This window comes from Mastigoproctus giganteus, chromosome 5 (genome assembly GCF_048544385.1).
Source record: "Mastigoproctus giganteus isolate SK-2022 chromosome 5, ASM4854438v1, whole genome shotgun sequence".
Lineage (NCBI taxonomy): Eukaryota > Metazoa > Arthropoda > Arachnida > Uropygi > Thelyphonidae > Mastigoproctus > Mastigoproctus giganteus.
The window spans coordinates 34,021,969-34,040,901 of NC_143579.1; the positions used below are offsets into that span (position 1 = coordinate 34,021,969).

At 38.4% G+C, this 18,933-nt stretch overlaps 1 protein-coding gene across 1 annotated transcript in view; it reads left to right on the forward strand.

Moving 5' to 3' along the window:
- The window catches only part of LOC150085296 (translesion synthesis protein REV1-like), a 195,165-nt gene that overhangs the window by 41,654 nt on the left and 134,578 nt on the right, over positions 1-18,933 (forward strand). Inside the window, exon 5 of the mRNA XM_090374516.1 lies at positions 1,957-2,125. Coding sequence (XP_090230642.1) covers positions 1,957-2,125 — 169 coding nt within the window. The remainder of the gene's footprint in view (positions 1-1,956; positions 2,126-18,933) is intronic.

Sequence of the window (18,933 nt, forward strand, 5' to 3'; positions counted from 1 at the left end):
TTAGTGTATTTTAGTTTAGACAAGCATATTAAGATAAATAATATGTAGGTGGTATATATTTATATTATTTTTTTCTCTCTAATATTTCTTTTGTTTTTTCAATCTCTTTTTATCAAGTTATTGAGAATTTAAAAAAAAATAGGAGGTCGTTTTAACTCATCACTGACATAAAGTGTTCATTGTTTAATGGCCCAGGTGTTGCTCCATCACTGATATAGCGAGTAAAGGTTATAACGAGGAAATTTTGTCAGTCTCTTGATGCTCGTTTTAACCAAGTTAGGCTGTATATTAATATTAGTGTATATGGCAAATAGTGTTTTCAACTGCTGTTCTGCAGACATTGCCCAAACAGTTTGTGAAACATTCCTTCAGATATTAATTCTTATCCTTATCCATATTTTGATGTACTTTATATATATTTGATATATTGATACTATAAACAGCTTCTCGCAAATGTAATTAATTTGAATTACAAAGGTTATTCAAATGAGAACTGCAAAAGTTAAAAATTATATTTCACAGACAAGGAAAGTGTGTATGTCAGTCTTCAGTTCAGTTTAGTCCCTATTTGACATACTACCTCCAATCCTGTACTAATACCTGGATTCTTTGAGAGGAGAAATTTTGTGGTTGGGATTAAGCCATTTGTGTAGTGCCATCAAGCAATATGAAGACAAGCATTATCATGTTGCAGGAACGTACCTGAGGACACAAAATCACAGTTTCTTTTGAATTATTGCTTCCTTTAATTGGTTCAGAACCCATTGTATTTATTTGCCACTTGTCACTGTTTCTCCTCTCTCCAGGTAATGTTCCATAATCATTTCTTTATGATCCCAGAATACAGTGAGTAACACTTTCTCAGCTGATACTTAGGTATACAGGCATTCTTCAGTCAAGGTGAGCCTGTTTGTCACCACTCTGGAACTCAGAATTCATCTCTGGCCACTGTTTGTTCTAAGAAGGCATCCTCTTCAAACACATCATCCAAGAAGCACAGAACAGTAAGTTGCCTTTCCTTCAGTTCTGATGTTAAATGCTGAGAAATCCATTGAGCATGCACTTTTCAAAAGTGCAGCTACTCACTGATGATAGTGTGTACTGAACCAACATTGATTTTGCATGCTGTAGCAATTTCTTTGATATTAATACAACAGCATTCTCATATGAGTTCCTACACTGCCTCTACATCTTCTGGTGTCACACCAGAGCTTCTTGCATTAGTCAAGGACAATCCTCAATACTTTCAGTGCTGTTCTTAAATTTATTCAACCACTCTTAGACTTGATTAATGCATATTTGACCATACATTGTGTTATATTTCAGCAGGATTTATTCCATCTGCATTTAAAAATCAGGTTGCCGATTGCATCTTTATCTACTAGTAAAAGATAAATATTTATATTCCAAAAGACTTTCCTGCTGTAATTGTAGTTGCTAAATGATTTTACATATAATATGGCAAGGCAACTACATATACTTTGTTTTTTTTTTTTTTTTATCAGATCACATCATTATCCAATAAACAGTTTTGATACTGCAAAGGTGCCACATCTTGAAATTTGAATTTTCTAAATAACCCCAACAGTTGGTACCATATGGTGCAGTGTCACCTACAGATTGATCAATAACCTGACCCAGGATTATTGTCAGTTTTTGTTTAATATGCATTTTATGTTATTTTGCAGTTTTCATTCAAATGAAAACCTTTGAATGGTGTTTGTATTTTGTTTCTCATGAAAATACCTATATTGTCATAAAGATAGGTGTTCTCATACTGAAAGTAAATGAATGAAATAATATATATATAAAGTTGGTCTTCTGCCAATTTCTTACCCATTCTAAAGTGTTCCATCACCCAAAAAAGGTTGAGAAACATTGATATAAAAATATATTATTGATATTGCTGTTCCAGAATTTCTAATAGAATATTGAAAAATTTCATTGGTCATGCAGAACCTAGTGCTGAGGAATTAAAAAGACTGATGTTGCTTCATGGAGGAACATATCATCATTATTATTCGCAGACTCATACAACACACATTATTGCAACTGCACTTGCAAATACAAAAATAAATGATGCAAAATGCGAAAAAGTTGTCAAACCAGAATGGATTACTGACAGGTATACATATATGTATTCCTCTTTTTATTAAATTTTCATAATTATAAATATATAAGTTTTTACAAACTATTCTTATTTGATGTTGTTTGTGTGCATTAATAAATTAACCCAGCAGTAGTTGTGCAGGACCTGACAGGTGCCACTTCAAAATAATGACCCATGTTACCCTTTAATTAATGATTGAAAATTGAAAATCTGAAATTGTTTCTGGCTTCCTAAATTTATTCAAACTTTTGCTGCAATAGTCCTGAATTTTTTTTATGATTTTTGCAGAGAAATTAAATGTGAGCATCTATCAGGTGCCATATGACCATCTTTGTAACTATTTGTATTAAGATTAATGTGGGAACTGATATGAGCTGACATTGCTATAAATTTTGAAATTTTGAATTGTGTGTGTATTTATTGGTCAAGTTTACTTGCCCTTTCCATCTCTGTGTTAATTAAAAAACTATGGTCCTTTTTCTTTCCTTGTTAAGCCAACATCTGCGGTCTCTTTTCCTAAGACATCCTAAGGCATAAATAGAAGAAAATAAATGGCAGTGCTTACAACACAAAATCCAATATTGAGGAAGCAAGATACATATTATTGCAACTACACTTGCAAATACAAAAATCATTTATTTTTGTATTTGCACAGCAAATTTCATGTGCTGTGAAGTGAAATAAAAAAATAAATTTATTTCAAATTTTGTACTCTTAACAGTTCTCTGAATGGGAAAATGGAGAAGTGACTATTATTTTCATTTTCATTTTTTCATTTTCATGTTTATATTTTATTTCTTAACTTTGATTCTCCATTTTCACCAGAATAATTATTTTTGCTGTTTTTAAATATAATGTGTAAAAGTATGCAGAATTTTTTAAATATTTAATTTTTTATTAAAAATTAAAAAATTAAATTCAATAAGTACTGCTATTTCTTAAGAAAAGAAGAAATATTGGTATACTTCAAAATGAATTTAAAAAAAAAAAACTTTTTGCAGAAATAAAAAATAAAGATAGACACCTGTCAGGTGCCACACAACTGCTGACAGGTTGAGGTGTCATGAACTCTCAGTGCAATATTGGGTTCTTCCCATATAAAAACATTAAATTAGCTGTTTACAAGATTTACTGTTCAAAGTGTATGTATAGTAATAGCAATGGTATTTGCCATATAGTGAAAGGAAGCCACAGGCTTTTGCTGCTCTGGCAGGAAAAAAATCAACCAAAATGGATAAGAAAATACAAATTATATGCTTCCCTCCTCATATAGGTAACTATCCATTTGACTTCTGAATTTATTCAAACTGTCAGCTTCAACTACCCGTGTACTTGTTATAGCAGTCAACAACTTTCTGGCTGAATGAAACCTTCCTACAATTTAATCTAAACCTCAAATCCTGTAATATGAATTTATGGCTCCAGTTCTGGAATTCTTTAATAGTGAGAATTCCATCTTCATTTATTTTACTAATCCCTCTTAAAGCATTATAAACTTCAATCATATCACCTCTGAACAGCGAACTGGGACCAGTTTGACAACGTAATTCAAGATGTTCTTCATGACCCAGCTAGCAACTCCTACCAATCAATGAACAGTGTGCAGAAAACAGACTTTGTGCAGAGTCTGCTTCTCAAAGCTTCAGAGGCTTCCATGAAAAAATGTTCCAGGAACCCAAGATCTGTACCATGGTGGTCGCAGGAACTCACTAACCTGCACAATTCTCTGAAGCGCACTCGCAAAGAGTACCAATGCAAGAGAAGGACTGAACCTGCTCACATCGTAGAACAGTATAGAGACAGATTCAAAGCAGTCTGCTGTGAATATACTAACAAAATTTACCATGCCAAGCAGAGCTCCTGGCATTCCCTTGTTGAGATTGAGGGGAACCAGAATCCGTGGGGTTTAGTCCACAAACTCGTGAGGAATAAGCTGGGATCAGTGGATGTCATACGCTCTGTCCGCTCTGACGACTCATCTGAGACTACACACTGGGAAGATATAATCAGTGGATTCTGGATGAACTAATATAACAGGACAACACCAACTGTGACACTGACATCCACAGGAAGATAGCAGTACAAAATTCCAGCTTCCAGCCAGACATTATGGAGGAACCATTCACAGAGGAGGAAGTCGATGCAGCAATTAAAAAAATCAAAAAAAGGTAAAGCTCCTGGTCTGGATTTTATTGATGGCGAGACTTTGCAATGTCTCTGGGCCGTAGCTCCAATGATCTTCTTCAGCTCTTCAACACCTGTCTGAATGAGGGTAACTTTCCATCACGTTGGAAGCATACTAACCTGAGGCTCTTACCTAAGGATCCCACAGGTACCTCCAAGGCATACCGCCCGATTGCGCTGCTTCCCATTCTCGGCAAGGTTTTTGAGACACTGCTGCTCTCCCACTTCCAACCCCGATATGAAGCCAGTGGTTTCGCATCCTCGCTTCAATTTGGATTCAAACAAGGGTGCTCCACAATTGATGCTCTATCTAAAACCCTCAAAGTTGCAGAACAGTCGGATGCAACTTATGTACTGGCAATCTTCATTGACTTCAAAAGAGCTTTTGACACAGTGTGGTGGCCGGGCTTTCTTCAGAGGTCCAGAGTCTAACTGTACCTGGAATTTCTACCACTGCCTCAAAAGCTACTTCTCTAACCACAAGGTCAGCATCAAAACAAAATATCACTGCATCACTCAACATCTAACCCGAGGCTGTCCCCAGGGCTCCATCTTGGGGCTAGCTGTCTGGAATATGGTACTTGACAACTGGCTCCTGAGGGACTACCCACACACTACTCAGCTTTCTTATGCCAACGACATGGTTATCATCATCAAGGGCCCCGCCCGCGTCACCATAGAAACCCAGGCTACGGTTGTTCTCTCTGCTCTGTCCATATGGGCCACGGAAAATAAACTTTCAGTCTCCACTGAGAAGAGCAAACCCTCCTATTAAAAGGCAAACTGGACTTCTCCAGACCTCCTACCATACGTTTTAATAGCCGCCCACTGAAAAACTACCGATTGGTGAAATACCTAGGAGTAATTTTGAATGACAGGAGAACTTTCATCCCCCATATCCAAGCTATCAAAGGAAAGATAAAAAATTACATAACTGTGTTAGCACGCTTTACCCGCAAGGACTGGGGTCTTCAAGGACCAACTCAACGCCTTCTATATTCAGCAGTATTTATACCAATTGTCACATACGGAGCTGCAGTATAGTACCATCGAATGACTTTAGTGCATGCTCAACGTAAAATTCAGCAAATTCAATGACTTATGCTACTACAAATGACCTGCGCATGTAGAATGACATCAACTGCTGCCCTACAGCTACTAACAGGCTCCCCCCCCCGGACCTCCACGTCGCTTTTATCGGACTCTCTCATGCCATCAAGAAGAATAAGGAAGCTGAATTCCTCATTATTCAAACCCATACCGATACCGACATCAAACAGGAACATAAACATGTGTGGCTAGAATTGATAAACCTATGGCAAACCCGCTGGAATAACTCCACAACTGGTGCAACTACTAAACTTTTCCTCCCCGAGGTAACCTGCATCAACAAACAACGTTCCACTTGGTTCTTCCCAAACGTCTATGCTTCCTTCCTATTAACTGGCCACGGATCCTTCTAGAGTTCGGCCTAGTCGAGGATGCCCTCTGTACCTGCAGAGAACCTGAAGACTGGGATCACGTGATGCACTCATGCAACGTATACTTAGAACTAAGAATCCAACTATTCCTAGACCTCCACACTACATCACTTCAGCCAGAAACCAAGTTACTGGAATCTAACGATGCTTTCCGTGCACTGACCATTTATGCCAACGAGGTCTTTTGTCATCTCTGGCATCACCTGCAACTCCGGAACACTACTCCTGGATAACCTTCTCCACACAGCAATTGATACCCAGCACTGGAAACTTCCAGTCATGAAATTGAAAATTGAGGCCAGCCCTGCCGACGCCGCTCAGTGATTCTTCATTGTGATGATCCTGGACTCTTTAATTTGAACTTTACCTGTTTTCTTCCTACCCACAGTCCTTCTCCAGGACTCCCACAACTGTACCTAGCACTCTTCCTGCTCCTTTTTGCCTGGGAGGATGTCTACCCTCTGTCATCCCCCACTATCTTGCCTGTCTTCCACTTTCCTGTCTCTTCTCTGCTCTTTCCTTGGCCCTCCCCACTCTTGCTCCTGCAGGAGTGTGGATGACCCGCCAGATGTCTTTTACTCCCTGGTCTGGCTCCTCGTGCCAGTGGACGGATGCTGGGAGGCTCCTTCCTGGTGATCGCGCCTCCCAGTAACGAACAGGCCAGTCAAACAACACAAACAACACACTACTCACATATAACCCACGGTGGGCAGGAGCAGCAGTACGTAGCACATGCTTCTTGATTAGACCGGGGTTCGAGCCCGTGACCACCAAATACGGAGGATGCGGAAAGGTCAGGGAATGACCACCGCATATCCCTGGAGCAATATGGCCTTAGTTGCTAATGCTCCTAAAAACCAAACAACAACAACAACAAATAACCCACACTGACTGGCTTTGCTATGTTAACAGAGTACTTAATGTGGATTTGTGGGAAACCACGGGAACCACATAACAATAACACTATGTCCACTATATATCATCTCTGAGGTGCATGGTTGCCAATCTCTGTATCCCACATAATCAGAGCCTTTCCTTATATTGTAGTCCTTTTGCCGATCTCATTGTATTGTATTGTAGTCCTTTTGCCGATCTCATTGTATTGTATTGTAGTCCTTTTGCCGATTGTAGTCCAAGTTGCCCATCTTCGGACCCTTTCAAGAAACTAACTTTCTTTTTTCAGTTGAGGTCTCCATACTTGAACACAGTATTCCAAATGTGGTCTTGCAATTACCTTATACAGTGGGATAGTGACCTCCCTGTCTCTACAGGATAACATTTGATAAATCATCAATTGGACACCATGGTCTTTCCTGGCTGCCTGATTACGCTGTTCAGAAAACTTCATATCTGCCCATATCATAATTCCCAGATCCCTTTCTTCCTCCACTGTTTTTAATTCAACCCCACCAAGTGTATAATTTATTTTGGGGTTGCTATTCCTCAAGTGTAAGATATTGAATTTAGCTGCATTAAAACATAGCTGCCATTTCTCTGACTATCTTTGAAGTCTGTTCAAGTCATTCTGAAGGAGCGCTGCTTGGCACTGATCATTAACGACTCTTACCAATCTTTAAGTCATCTGCAAATTTTGACACACCTTTTATCCCTTCGATGTCATTTATGAAAATGAGAAACAACATTGCTCTAAGAACCGAACCTTGGGAGACCCCACTCTTGATGTTACACCAATCTGAAGAATATCCATTAATCACAACTCTCTGCCCTGCAGCCACCCAGTAGTCCATTTTAGAATCTTATCAGTAATCCCAACCTGTTCAAGCTTGTACAGTAACCTCTCATGAGGGACTGATGCTTTGCTGAAATCCAAATAAACTATGTCAAAATTATTCCTTAAATCCAGCTCATGACTTTGACAGCTTAACTCTGTCAAAATAGCCTGCTATGTTACAGTAAATATGATTTTACTGTAACATAAGCATGTTGTGTGTCCTTCAGAATGCCAGATATATATATCTAAATGTCCCTGGATTTCGCTCTTAATCAGTGGCTCTAAGATTTTCTCTGCCTCATAATTAACCTCAGTGGTTAATTATGAGGCAGAGATGCCCTCATAATTAACCTCAGTGGTTAATTATGAGGGCATCTTTAGACTTGGGGGGAGATTCCTCTCTCTCTTTCTCAAATGGCATAATGACAATATACCACAGAACATTACAAAATAGCATAAACAGGTTGAAAAGATACACTTCCACTGTGCATCCAGCTCATAACAGGTGAAAAACATCCTAATAAGTTAAATGAATCTTGGTTTTAAATAAATTCTCATAAATTTTGGTTAGCATCTCATGTAAGAGTAATACATGGTTTGGTGGTTAAGCTGGGTCAATTTAAAGAAAAACGAGAAGTTAGAATGGAAAAAACCAAACATTTAAAATTTTCAAACTAATAACTTAGGTAGCTATGTTACAATATTGCCTGTAGAGCTGTTGAAAATGTTTTTTAAAAACATTCCAGAGCATTAAAAGAGTTTTTCCGTGCTGTCAAATAATTGTCCTTCCAACATAGATTGATTTTGGGAAATAAGTAATAGTCTAGGTGGCTAAATCAGGGAAATAAGGATAGTGGTAATAAGGAATAGCTCCACAATTCCACGATTCACCAAATATTCCTCACACAAAAAAAAAAAAAAAAAAAAGCTGATTTCTCTGAATAAGGCCTGTTTTGAAAGAAAAAAAGAAAAAAAAGGAGACTTTCTCTTTTTTTTCAAAACAGGCCTTACTCAAATTTTTTAACTCTGCAATGGTCCACAGGCACAGGCCTGACAAATGCCTCCAAAAAATAATGCTCCTGTGTTACCCTTTAATTAATGATTGAAAATCTGAGATGTTTTCCAGCTTTCTAAATGTAGTCAAGCTTCTACTTCAATAGTTCCTGAATTTTTCGTTTTTAAGGATTTTTCATAGTAATTAAACATGTCACCTATCAGATACCGTGTCACTGTTTTCTTGAAATCTAATGTTGGACATGATAGACATCAACCTAACTACGAATTTTTGAATTATGTGTTTGTCTAAACTCCAAGATTACTACATTTCCACTCCCATGATTTACATAAATATCTAGTTTCCTATGCTTCATTGTTTAAAAGTTTGCTATTGCTTTTGCATTATCTGCGCAAAAGCAATTACAAATTTTTCAACAACGATAAGAAAACAAAATGATATACACAGCATGAAAGAATAATCAATCAAGGTGGACTCTAGTCTGAGAAGCAAGAGATGTATATTTTGAATTTTGTGTGTTGTAAGTATGCCAATTTTGCAAAATTTTGAAAATGGAAGTGAATAAAAGTACAGTATCTAAGATCTACACATTTTTAAATATTTGGAAGTATTTATGCACATAATGAGCAGAACTATGTGCACATGCTTAAAATTTCATGCACTTAAGTCTTTGCAGCTGAAAAATGGATGGGATTAATAGATTCAAGCAGCCTCTAGTTTGTTTAAAATGTTACCTTTATTTTTTTTTTTTAATTTGCAGCAAAATTAATATTTTCTTGATTTTTTGAAAATAACAATAAAAAACAATATTTTTTAAATACTTATATTTTTATTAAAAATGAAAAGTAGCTTATAATAAGTATTGCAATCCACTCAGAAAAGGTGAAATATTGGTAGTGTTAAAGCAGAATTAAAAAAAAAAAAAAAAAAATGTTTTCCAGAAATTAAAAAGAAAATTGGCACCTGCTCTCATACCACCGTCTTTGCAACTCTGTTTTGTTTGATTCTCTTGCTATTAAAAAAAGTGATCAACATCACTTTGACTTAAATTTTTTGCACCTCAAAGAGAATGTTATTAGCATTCCATGCTTTGTCTTTTTGTTTATGGATTTTGTTTTATTCAGCTCATCACCTGTTATGATCAATTCAGGCAAGAATGGGTCATCATCAACAGCTTGAATGAGCTGTTTGCATGCTTTGAGTGTGAACAGTTATTATTCATCTGTCAAACAGTGTGGAATGAACTTATCATAGAGATTGTTTGTTTCCCTATTAATGTGAAGTTGTCCTTTCATCTTTTTGAAGGGTCATTCAAAAAAGATGAAGGACATCTTTTTTGAAAGGACATGTTATCATTTGTAGGGTTCAGAGCATTGGCATCTGCAGCACCATTGTCTTCCAGATCCTCCCAGCCATCCCAAAACCTTGTAAGCCATTGAAAAACATACAAGCAAATAGAGCATCATATACACTTGTTCTACCAATTTATAGATATCAGTTGCCCTTTTCTTACATTGAAACAAAATTTAATGTTTGGTCTTCATTCATCATTTAATACAGTGACAGTACCCTGAACAACACTATGACCAAAACAAAACTGCATGCAAACAAGTTACAATGAGTAGATAATCTTTTAGAAGAAAGCATTCATTTAGCCCTGAGTGCCAAGCTATTTTTCTAGTGCAATTTTATAGCGTTATTCTTAGGCCGAGTACTAGTGCTTTCATGAAGCTTCCACCGCTCGCAACGTTGCTGCTTCCCTCGCTGAGCAACGTCACTGCTTTGACGCTAGCAACATTACTGCTAATCCTGCTTGCAACTTTACTTCTATTGCTAGCAACATACTGCTCTCCTCTTGTGTTGATCGCTTGGTCACTGGTTGGCACCGCTCCTGCCTCCACGTGGTGGGGCTGGTAACCTGGGAGAAGGAATTCCCTCTTCCAGGGCTAAAAGGAGCAATGATGGATTCCAATGAATATCCATCACTGGAGCCCACAGGTGGTAAAGTTATTATCTCTGTCTCAGAACATGAGTTGAATCGTCCGAAGAGACTATGGACTGATAAACAGAATTCAGATATGCCAACATTTCTTATAATGCACTCACTGTCCACACAACCTGTCAGTAAGCTATCGCCTTTTCTAATACAAAAATGTTTAGCATCAGTTGTTGGATCCCCTAAAATGGTGAAGCATCTCCAGTCTGGAGACCTAATTGAAACATCAAAAAACATCACATTCAGAAAAATTGTTAAAATTAATGACCTTTAACAATATTCCAGTGGCAGTTACACTCCATAACACCCTGAACACCTCTAGAGGCGTTATCAGCAAATGGGACTTACTGTCTCTTGAAGAAGAACTAGTACAAGAGCTTAGCGAACAAAAGTAACACACGCAGGAGAATAATGACTAAAAAGATGGCAACCCACTACCAACCAGGTCCATTATTTTGACATTCAGTACTCCAAATCTTCCATCTTCTGTTAAAGCAGGTTACTTAAACTGCAAGATTTGGCCTTACATTCCGAATCCCATTCTCAGCTTTAAGTGCCAGAGGTACTGCCTTCAGACAGTATGCTGTGGGTCCTATTTGTGGCTCCAAGGAGTATTCCTAAGGAGATTGTATAGCTTCCACTCCCACTTATTCAAACTGTAAAGGCATGAGCAAGTCACAAACAAGCTCTGTCAGATAAAGCCTGTAATCCGACACTGGCAGTCTAGTCTGCGTAGGAACCGCAAAGAGGAAGTTGTTCTAGCTTGTCTCCGCATAGGACACAGTCATCTTACACATGCTTTTCTGCTGAGGGCAGATGACTGTCCTATGTGCGAGAACTGTGGCACCATTTTAGACACAAACGTGATTTATATTTTACCGTTTTTAGTCATCCGGCTGAGCCTTATACACTCAGTCAGATTTTATCTGACAATGGCCATGTGTCTGCTCTTTTTAGCTTTTAAAATCAATAAATGTTTTTGCTCATATATAAAATTTACATTTTATTGTGATGTTCTATTGATTTATCTTTTATACCTTTTATACATTTGTTATATATTTTGACATAGTGACCTAACTAATTAGGTCACTGAAAGTTTAAAATTTTTTATATATGACCTGGTCTTGGCACAATATAGCCTTAGTAGCTAATGCACCAATAAAATCAAAACCAACCAACCAATCAAACTGTAAAGGAAGCCATCCTGCATTTTCTAAAGTGTGTGACCTTTGGAAAACAGGTAAAAAAATCCAGAAGTATAAAGTGGAGCACAAAGCCACATACCCTGAAGCAAGAAAGCAAATAATGCTAACCATGCCTAGCCGATCATATGCGTCAGTCACCGAAAACAGCAGCTCAGCTGCAGCTCAAACAGATGTCTCCGTAGAACTAAATATTTCCTTTGCCACCTGGGCCAAAACTGTACTAACATGCAATAAAAAAGCTACTCAATGAAACCAGCAACACTCCAATCAGTATCCCAACTGATGCTATATCAACCTTGCCAGAAACAACAAAATCAGCTACTGCTGAAAATCATAAAAAAGGAAAACCATGAAATATCAACATGGAAATGGAGGTTCAATCGGAAGATGATGACACAGTACTAGAGTTGCATGCTAATGATACCCTGGATACAGGATGCCCAACCTTTCCCAGAAATGAAAAATTAAAACTAAGCAGACAGAAACCTTCTCAGAAAAATCAGTCAGATCATTCTTCCTCAAATAAATCCAACCAATGAATAAATTCCTTCAGTGGAACCATAGAAGATTATGAAGTAACATAGATGATCCGAATGATTTACTCATATGAACTAATGCAGTGGATGTGTGCTTACAGGAAACCTTTTTATCACCACAAGTTTCTTTCAAATTCAAAAATTATACTATCTTTAGGCGAGACATTGATTCTGGCACTCCTGCTTGTGGAGGGGTAGCTATTCTTTTAAAAAATACCATACCATCAAGACATCCCCAACTACAAATGTTCTTAGAAGTTGTGGCAGTTTGGATGGGAATATCTTTAACTCTTGCATCCATTTATATCCCACCGAATTATCCTTGCTCCCAGACTGAACTTGATAATCTTATCACACAACTGCCACCTTCTATATGTTTACTCGATGATTTAAATGGACACCATCCATTGTGGGGATCTTCCACCATGGATAGCAGAGGCCAATTAATTGAATCATTCCTGGATAACCATGATGCGGCTGTATTAGACTCTGGCTCTCCAACTCATGTTCATCTACCTGCAGGACTAGATCAGCCATAGACTTATCCATATGTTCAGCATCTATTTTTCCAAGCATGGAATGGTTAGTGTGGAATGATCCATTCCACATTGACCATTTTTCTATTATAAGTTCAATTCAAACTTGGGTCATGTCATGCCCTAAAGTCCGTACTTCTTGGAATTTCCATAAAGAAGACTGGGAAAAATATTCCACTTGTGTCCTACTTGACAACCAGTATGTACAGCAATAACATAATGACGTAACTGATCACATTACCAGCCACATATTATCAGCAGCCAAAATTTCCGTTCCAAAATCCAACCAGAGCAAGCGGGTACACCAGAACCAGTGGTGGAATGAAGATTGTTCTATAGTGAAAGTAGAAAAAAAACTTGCTTGGAACCACTTTTGCAAATTCCTCACTGCTGCCAACCTTATTGTTTTCAAAAAACAGAGCCAAAGCAAGACAAATTAGGAAAAAAGCAAAACATGACCCCTGGATTAACTTCACCTCAACTGTTAACAGAAATACTGACACTTGGATTATCTGGGGAAAAAAAATGGAAAAATTCTACTGTTATAGTTTCCAATAATACAATGAAATGGGCAGGACCTATCCTCTCCTACTGACATTACAAATGCTTTAGCAGAATCTTTATATAATATTTCTGCCTCTTCCTCTTATGTGACTTACTTTCAACAAATTAAAATTAATGAAGAACGTCAAAAATTGAATTTTTCAACTAATCTCTCACTTCCATATAACCAGCCCTTTGCTCTAGCTGAGCCCAAGGAATCCTTGTGCAAATCTCCAAATAGTGCAGCAGGACGTGACGGTATTCACTACAGTGTGCTTCGGCAAGCTGTTTGGGAAAGATATTCGAAAGGATGGTGCATAAGAGGCTCACCTGGATTCTAGACTCCCAAAATCTGCTTTCTGATCGCCAATATGGCTTCCACAAAAACAGGTCCACCCTAGATTTACTTGTCAAAATTGTGAATCCAACATGCGTAACGTCTTCATCAGGAGACAACATCTAGTGATGGTCAACCTGGATATTCAGAAGGCATTCAACACCACATGGCATCATGGTATTATCAAAGATATGCATCAGCTAGGGTTGAGGGGCTATCTCCTTCAAATCATTCAGAACTTTTTAAAGTTACATACTGTACCTTTCAAGTCAGATATCAAAACTTCCTATCATCATCTCACATTCAAGAAGAGGATGTCCCACAGGACATACTGAATCCAACCCTATTTGTGCTAAGGGTCAGCAATATACAGTAAACCCCCGCTATTCACGGGAGTTACGTTCCTGAGAAATGCCGCGAATACTGAGTTATGGCTCCCATAGTAATAAAGGGGTTCTGTTCCAAAGTATGAAATATATAAGAAAAACTAGTCTAAAATTTTGTCTATATATGTATTATATGTACCTTCATAATATGACTATGTACATAGACAGTACATAGTGAAACTTATCCCGCCGGTGCTATCACCAGTTTCGCTAAAGTATTGATACAGGAGTTTTGCCTTTTCACGAATGATGAGTGAACTTAACAGAATTTTATTTTGAGTTCGGTCTTCTAAACACAGATTTAAAGCCTTTTCCATTTTTTCTAATTTAACATCACGAGTTACAGAGCAAATTTTTGAAGCAATTAGCATGTTTTCACGGACACTACGGCAGATTTTTTCTTCCGATTTCTTGATTGATCATACAGTTGACTCACTGATTTTATAATGTTTTGCTACTGAGGAGACACTTTCACCATTAGAAATTTTATCTAATAACTCAATTTTATTCGCCAATGTCATCACCTTCTTTGATCTTTTCACATTTCCCTTGTTATTCGTACCATATTTTTGTACGGGTTAGAAAGAACTTGTCCACAATAAAGTCACTTTCTTCCATTAACACTAGAAAAAGTCTGTTTTACACTGCAAAACGGTAGATTTATCACTTTTGTAAACATATCAATTTATAAATTGATAAATTTATTCAATTTATAAGCATATAAATTAAAAGCAAACGACAAAATCTTCCATGACAAGCACATAACACATACTGAACAAGGATTAGCGAGAAATAACCACGCTCGCGATTTTGTCACCCCTCTCTCCCACCCACTGAGCGGGTGGGGGAAGAGGGGTGACGCCAGTTTTGACTGGGAAAGATCATTTTAGCCACGCCCATGTTTTTTATGGTGGAAAAGTTCACGGCGCTTTAAAATTCACATTTTTTTAGATTTCATTTTATATTAAATCAGCGACCGCGAATAGCGGGGGTTTACTGTATTGGAAGATCTTCCAAAAACTATTGAAGTATACATGTTTGCAGATGACCTCACCATATCCTGCCAATCAGAACATTTGAATACTATCGAAAGACAGTAACAAATTACTCTAAACAGAATAAAATCCTGGACTTTATGCAAGGGATACCGTCTTGCTGAACAGAAATCCATAACCACTCATTTCTGCAAACTCCAATCACTTCATCCTGATCTTGAGCTAAAGATAAAAAATGTGCCAGTTCCTCTTGCTAACACTCCATTTTCTTGGCCTGATACTAGATAGAAAACTGAACTTTCAAGCACATGTGGCCTGTGGCCTATGTGATCCATGTCGTGGGGCGCTGATTGACATACTCTTATCCATCTTTATACAGCTCTCATTGGGTCCTGTTTGGACTATGGTTCTCCAGTGTATGACTCTGTGAGGAAGAGTACAGAGTGATTAAATACCATCCAGCACAGTGCTCTGAGAGTTTCTCTAGGGCTTTCAGAACCTTCCCAGTTCAGAGCCTTTACGTTGAAGCCCACTAACCTCCCTTAATCTTCGGAGGAAAACATTGCTTTTGATGTATGCTACAAAATCTACAGTCTTCCATCTCACTCTATTTGGAGATGTTTGTACAATACCAAATGGGAGTCATTTTACAATAGTAAACTAAATGAAAGCAGACTTGCTGCACTTAGACTTAAACAGCTGACTCAAATATGGAACATAGAAATCGGGAATATACAGCGGTACCTTGGATTGCGAGTAACTTGGTCTGCGAGTGTTTTGCAAGACGAGCAAAAATGTTTAATAAATTTTAACTTGATAAATGAGCGAGGTCCTGCAATACGAGTATTACCTATACGCTTTGTCTGCTGAGCGTCACGTGATCACAAGCGGCTTGGGATTGTGGGTAATCGTCTCGCATGCTCGGTCTCAGTCGGCATACCTCATTCGTATAGTCAACATTCGTGCTATCGTTGTGACCACATGTATGTGCGTAAAGCATTTTTTTGTTAACTGTACTATGACAATGGCCCCAATGAAGAAAAGGGTTGAAAAGGAAGGCTGTAAGAAGAGGAGATGATTATGGTAGAAGTTAAGAAGGAAATCATTGTGAAGCACGAACAAGGTATGCAAGTGACCGCCCATCGCAAGATTTTATAAGAAGTCCACATCAACAATTTGCACAGTATTAAAGAAGAAAGAAAAACTAAGGGGGCTAGATGTAGCAAAAGGAGTCACGAGAGTATCAAAGCAACAGGCACGTATCAAAGATGTAGAAAAGTTGCTTTTGGTGTGGATAAACAAGAAGCAACTAGCAGGTGATACTGTGACCGAGAACTTGATCTGTGAGAAGGGAAAGGCCTTGTACGCCGACCTCGTAAGTAAACTGCCAGGTACGTCTACAGAAAACGAAGAAGGCTTCAAGGCGAGCAGGGGATGGTTTGATAACTTTAAGAGGAGAAGTGGCATCCATAGTGTTGTGAGGCACGGAGAGGCTGCAAGTTCGGTCGCTAAGGCAGCTGAGGCGTTCGTTGCCAAGTTCCAGAAGCTCATGGTTTCCGAATGTTACCTGCCGCAGCAAGTTTTTAATTGCAATGAGATGGGGCTTTTTTTGGGAAAAGATGCCAAAGAGGACCTACATTACAGCAGAAGAGAATGCAATGCTCGGTCACAAGCCCATGAAAGACTGTCTCATCCTCTTGCTGTGTGCTAGTGCAAGCGGTGATTTCAAAGTCAAGCCCCTGCTCGTGTATCATTCTGAGGATCCACGAGCCTTCAAGAAATGCAAGGTGCAGAAGAGCCAGTTAAAAATTATATGGAGGTCCAACAGCAAGGCTTGGGTCACTCGTATCTTGTTCGTTGAGTGGATCAACGAGGTCTTCGGTCCTGCAGTGAAGAAATACCTTTTAGAAAAAAAATTGCCACTCAAAGTCTTGCTGGTTATGGATAATGCTCCTGCTCATCCTCCAGGTCTTGAGGATGACTTACTGGAAGAATTCGAGTTCATTAAGGTCAAGTTCCTTCCTCCCAACACTACTCCAGCCCATGGATCAGCAGGTCATTTCGAACCTTAAAAAGCTTTACATCAAGGCACTATTTCAGCGATGCTTCGAGGTGACCGAGGGAACTAACCTTACCCTCCGAGAGTTTTGGAAAAATCATTTCCACATCGTAAACTGCCTTGAGATCATCGATAAAGCCTGGGATGGGGTCACCAAGAGAACCCTCAATTATGCTTGGAGTAAACTGTGGTCTGATTCCGTCGAGGGGTTTGCTCATGAACAGGAGCTGCCAGTTGTCGATGAAATTGTGTCCTTAGGGAAGACCATGGGACTGGAGGTGAATAAGGATGACATTCAAGAGCTGGTGGAGGAACATGGCCAAGAGTTTACCACAGACGAAATGATGGATCTGCATCGCGAGCAACAGCAAGAGGTTATGGAGGAGAAGGATAAAAAAAAACGGAGACATCCCTCTCTTCAAATGAGATTAGGGAGGTGTGTAAAACGTGGGAAACAGTGCAAAATTTTGTAGAAAAGCACCACCCGAGTAAGGCTGTGGCAATGCGAGCGATGAATCTGTTTAACAACAATGCAATGTCATATTTCCGTGAAATCCTCAAAAGGAGGCAAAAGCAAGTGTCATTGAATAAGTTCCTTGTTAAAGTCGCACAAAAAGAAAAAGAGTCAACAGATAGCAGTGATTCCGTTAGTGACAGTGAAAGTCGTCCTACCCAATAATTAATAAATTTGATTGCTTTATGTATATTAAATTTAAATATTAAAAATATAAAAAGGTATATATGTATTTTGTATTAATCATTTTTATATGAATATTTTTGAGTTTTGGAACAAATCATGTGGGTTTCCATTATTTCTTATGGGGAAATTCGCTTTGATATATGAGTGCTTTGGATTAAAAGCACGTTTCCAGAACGAATTATGCTCACAAACCAAGGTACCACTGTACATCAGGACATGACACTGCCTGATCCACCATGGATAAATATCCCTGCAACTTGACTTGGCGCATTATAGCCTTAGATGCTAATGTGCCATAAAATCCTTAAACAACCAAACAACCATCCCTGCAATTTATGATGACTATTTCCAACAGTGGGGAAAGAACACCTTATCTCCCTTCAATATCGCACAGTTACATGAAACTCACCCTGCTTCTAATTCACAGGCCTGTACGATCTATACAGACGGTTCAAAAACTGAGACCCAAGTTGGTGCTGCAGCAATCTTCCCATCATTCACCACTCATGTCTCATTATCTGTAGAATGCAGTATCTTCACTGCTGAGTTTTATGCTATTAACTTGGCTCTAGATCACATTACTCAACTTCTAATTTTGTCTCCCTTAATATACACTGACTTGCTCAATGCTGTCTCTGCCATAAATAGTAATACCAACTCCTCTCACTCTGTAATAAAACAAATCCATTCTAAATTACTTGCTTGTTATAGTAATAGAGGCATGTGATGCAAGAAAGCAAGTGTATGAGCTTATGTAGCATCAGCCAAGGAAAAAAAAAATTCACACAACCATTCCCTCTAAAAGTTTGTCCAGTTCATCCTTGAATTTATTTAAGCTATCAACTTCCACAATGACAGATGGAAGTTGATAGCTTCCAGCTGTTCCAGCAATTAACCACCCACTGGCTAAAGGCAGATTTCCGCACGTCTATTCTAACTGTCTTTCCTTAATTAGAATTTATGCCCCCTTAGGTTCGTAATCTGAGCAAGTGGAAGAATCCATCAGAATTCAACGTGCTCAACCCATTCAAGGCCTTATACACCTTGCAGGTGCCTAGTCTTCAGCCATGGCAATTTGCAGAACTTAAGCCTCTCTTGGTAAGAGGATCCCTTCATTC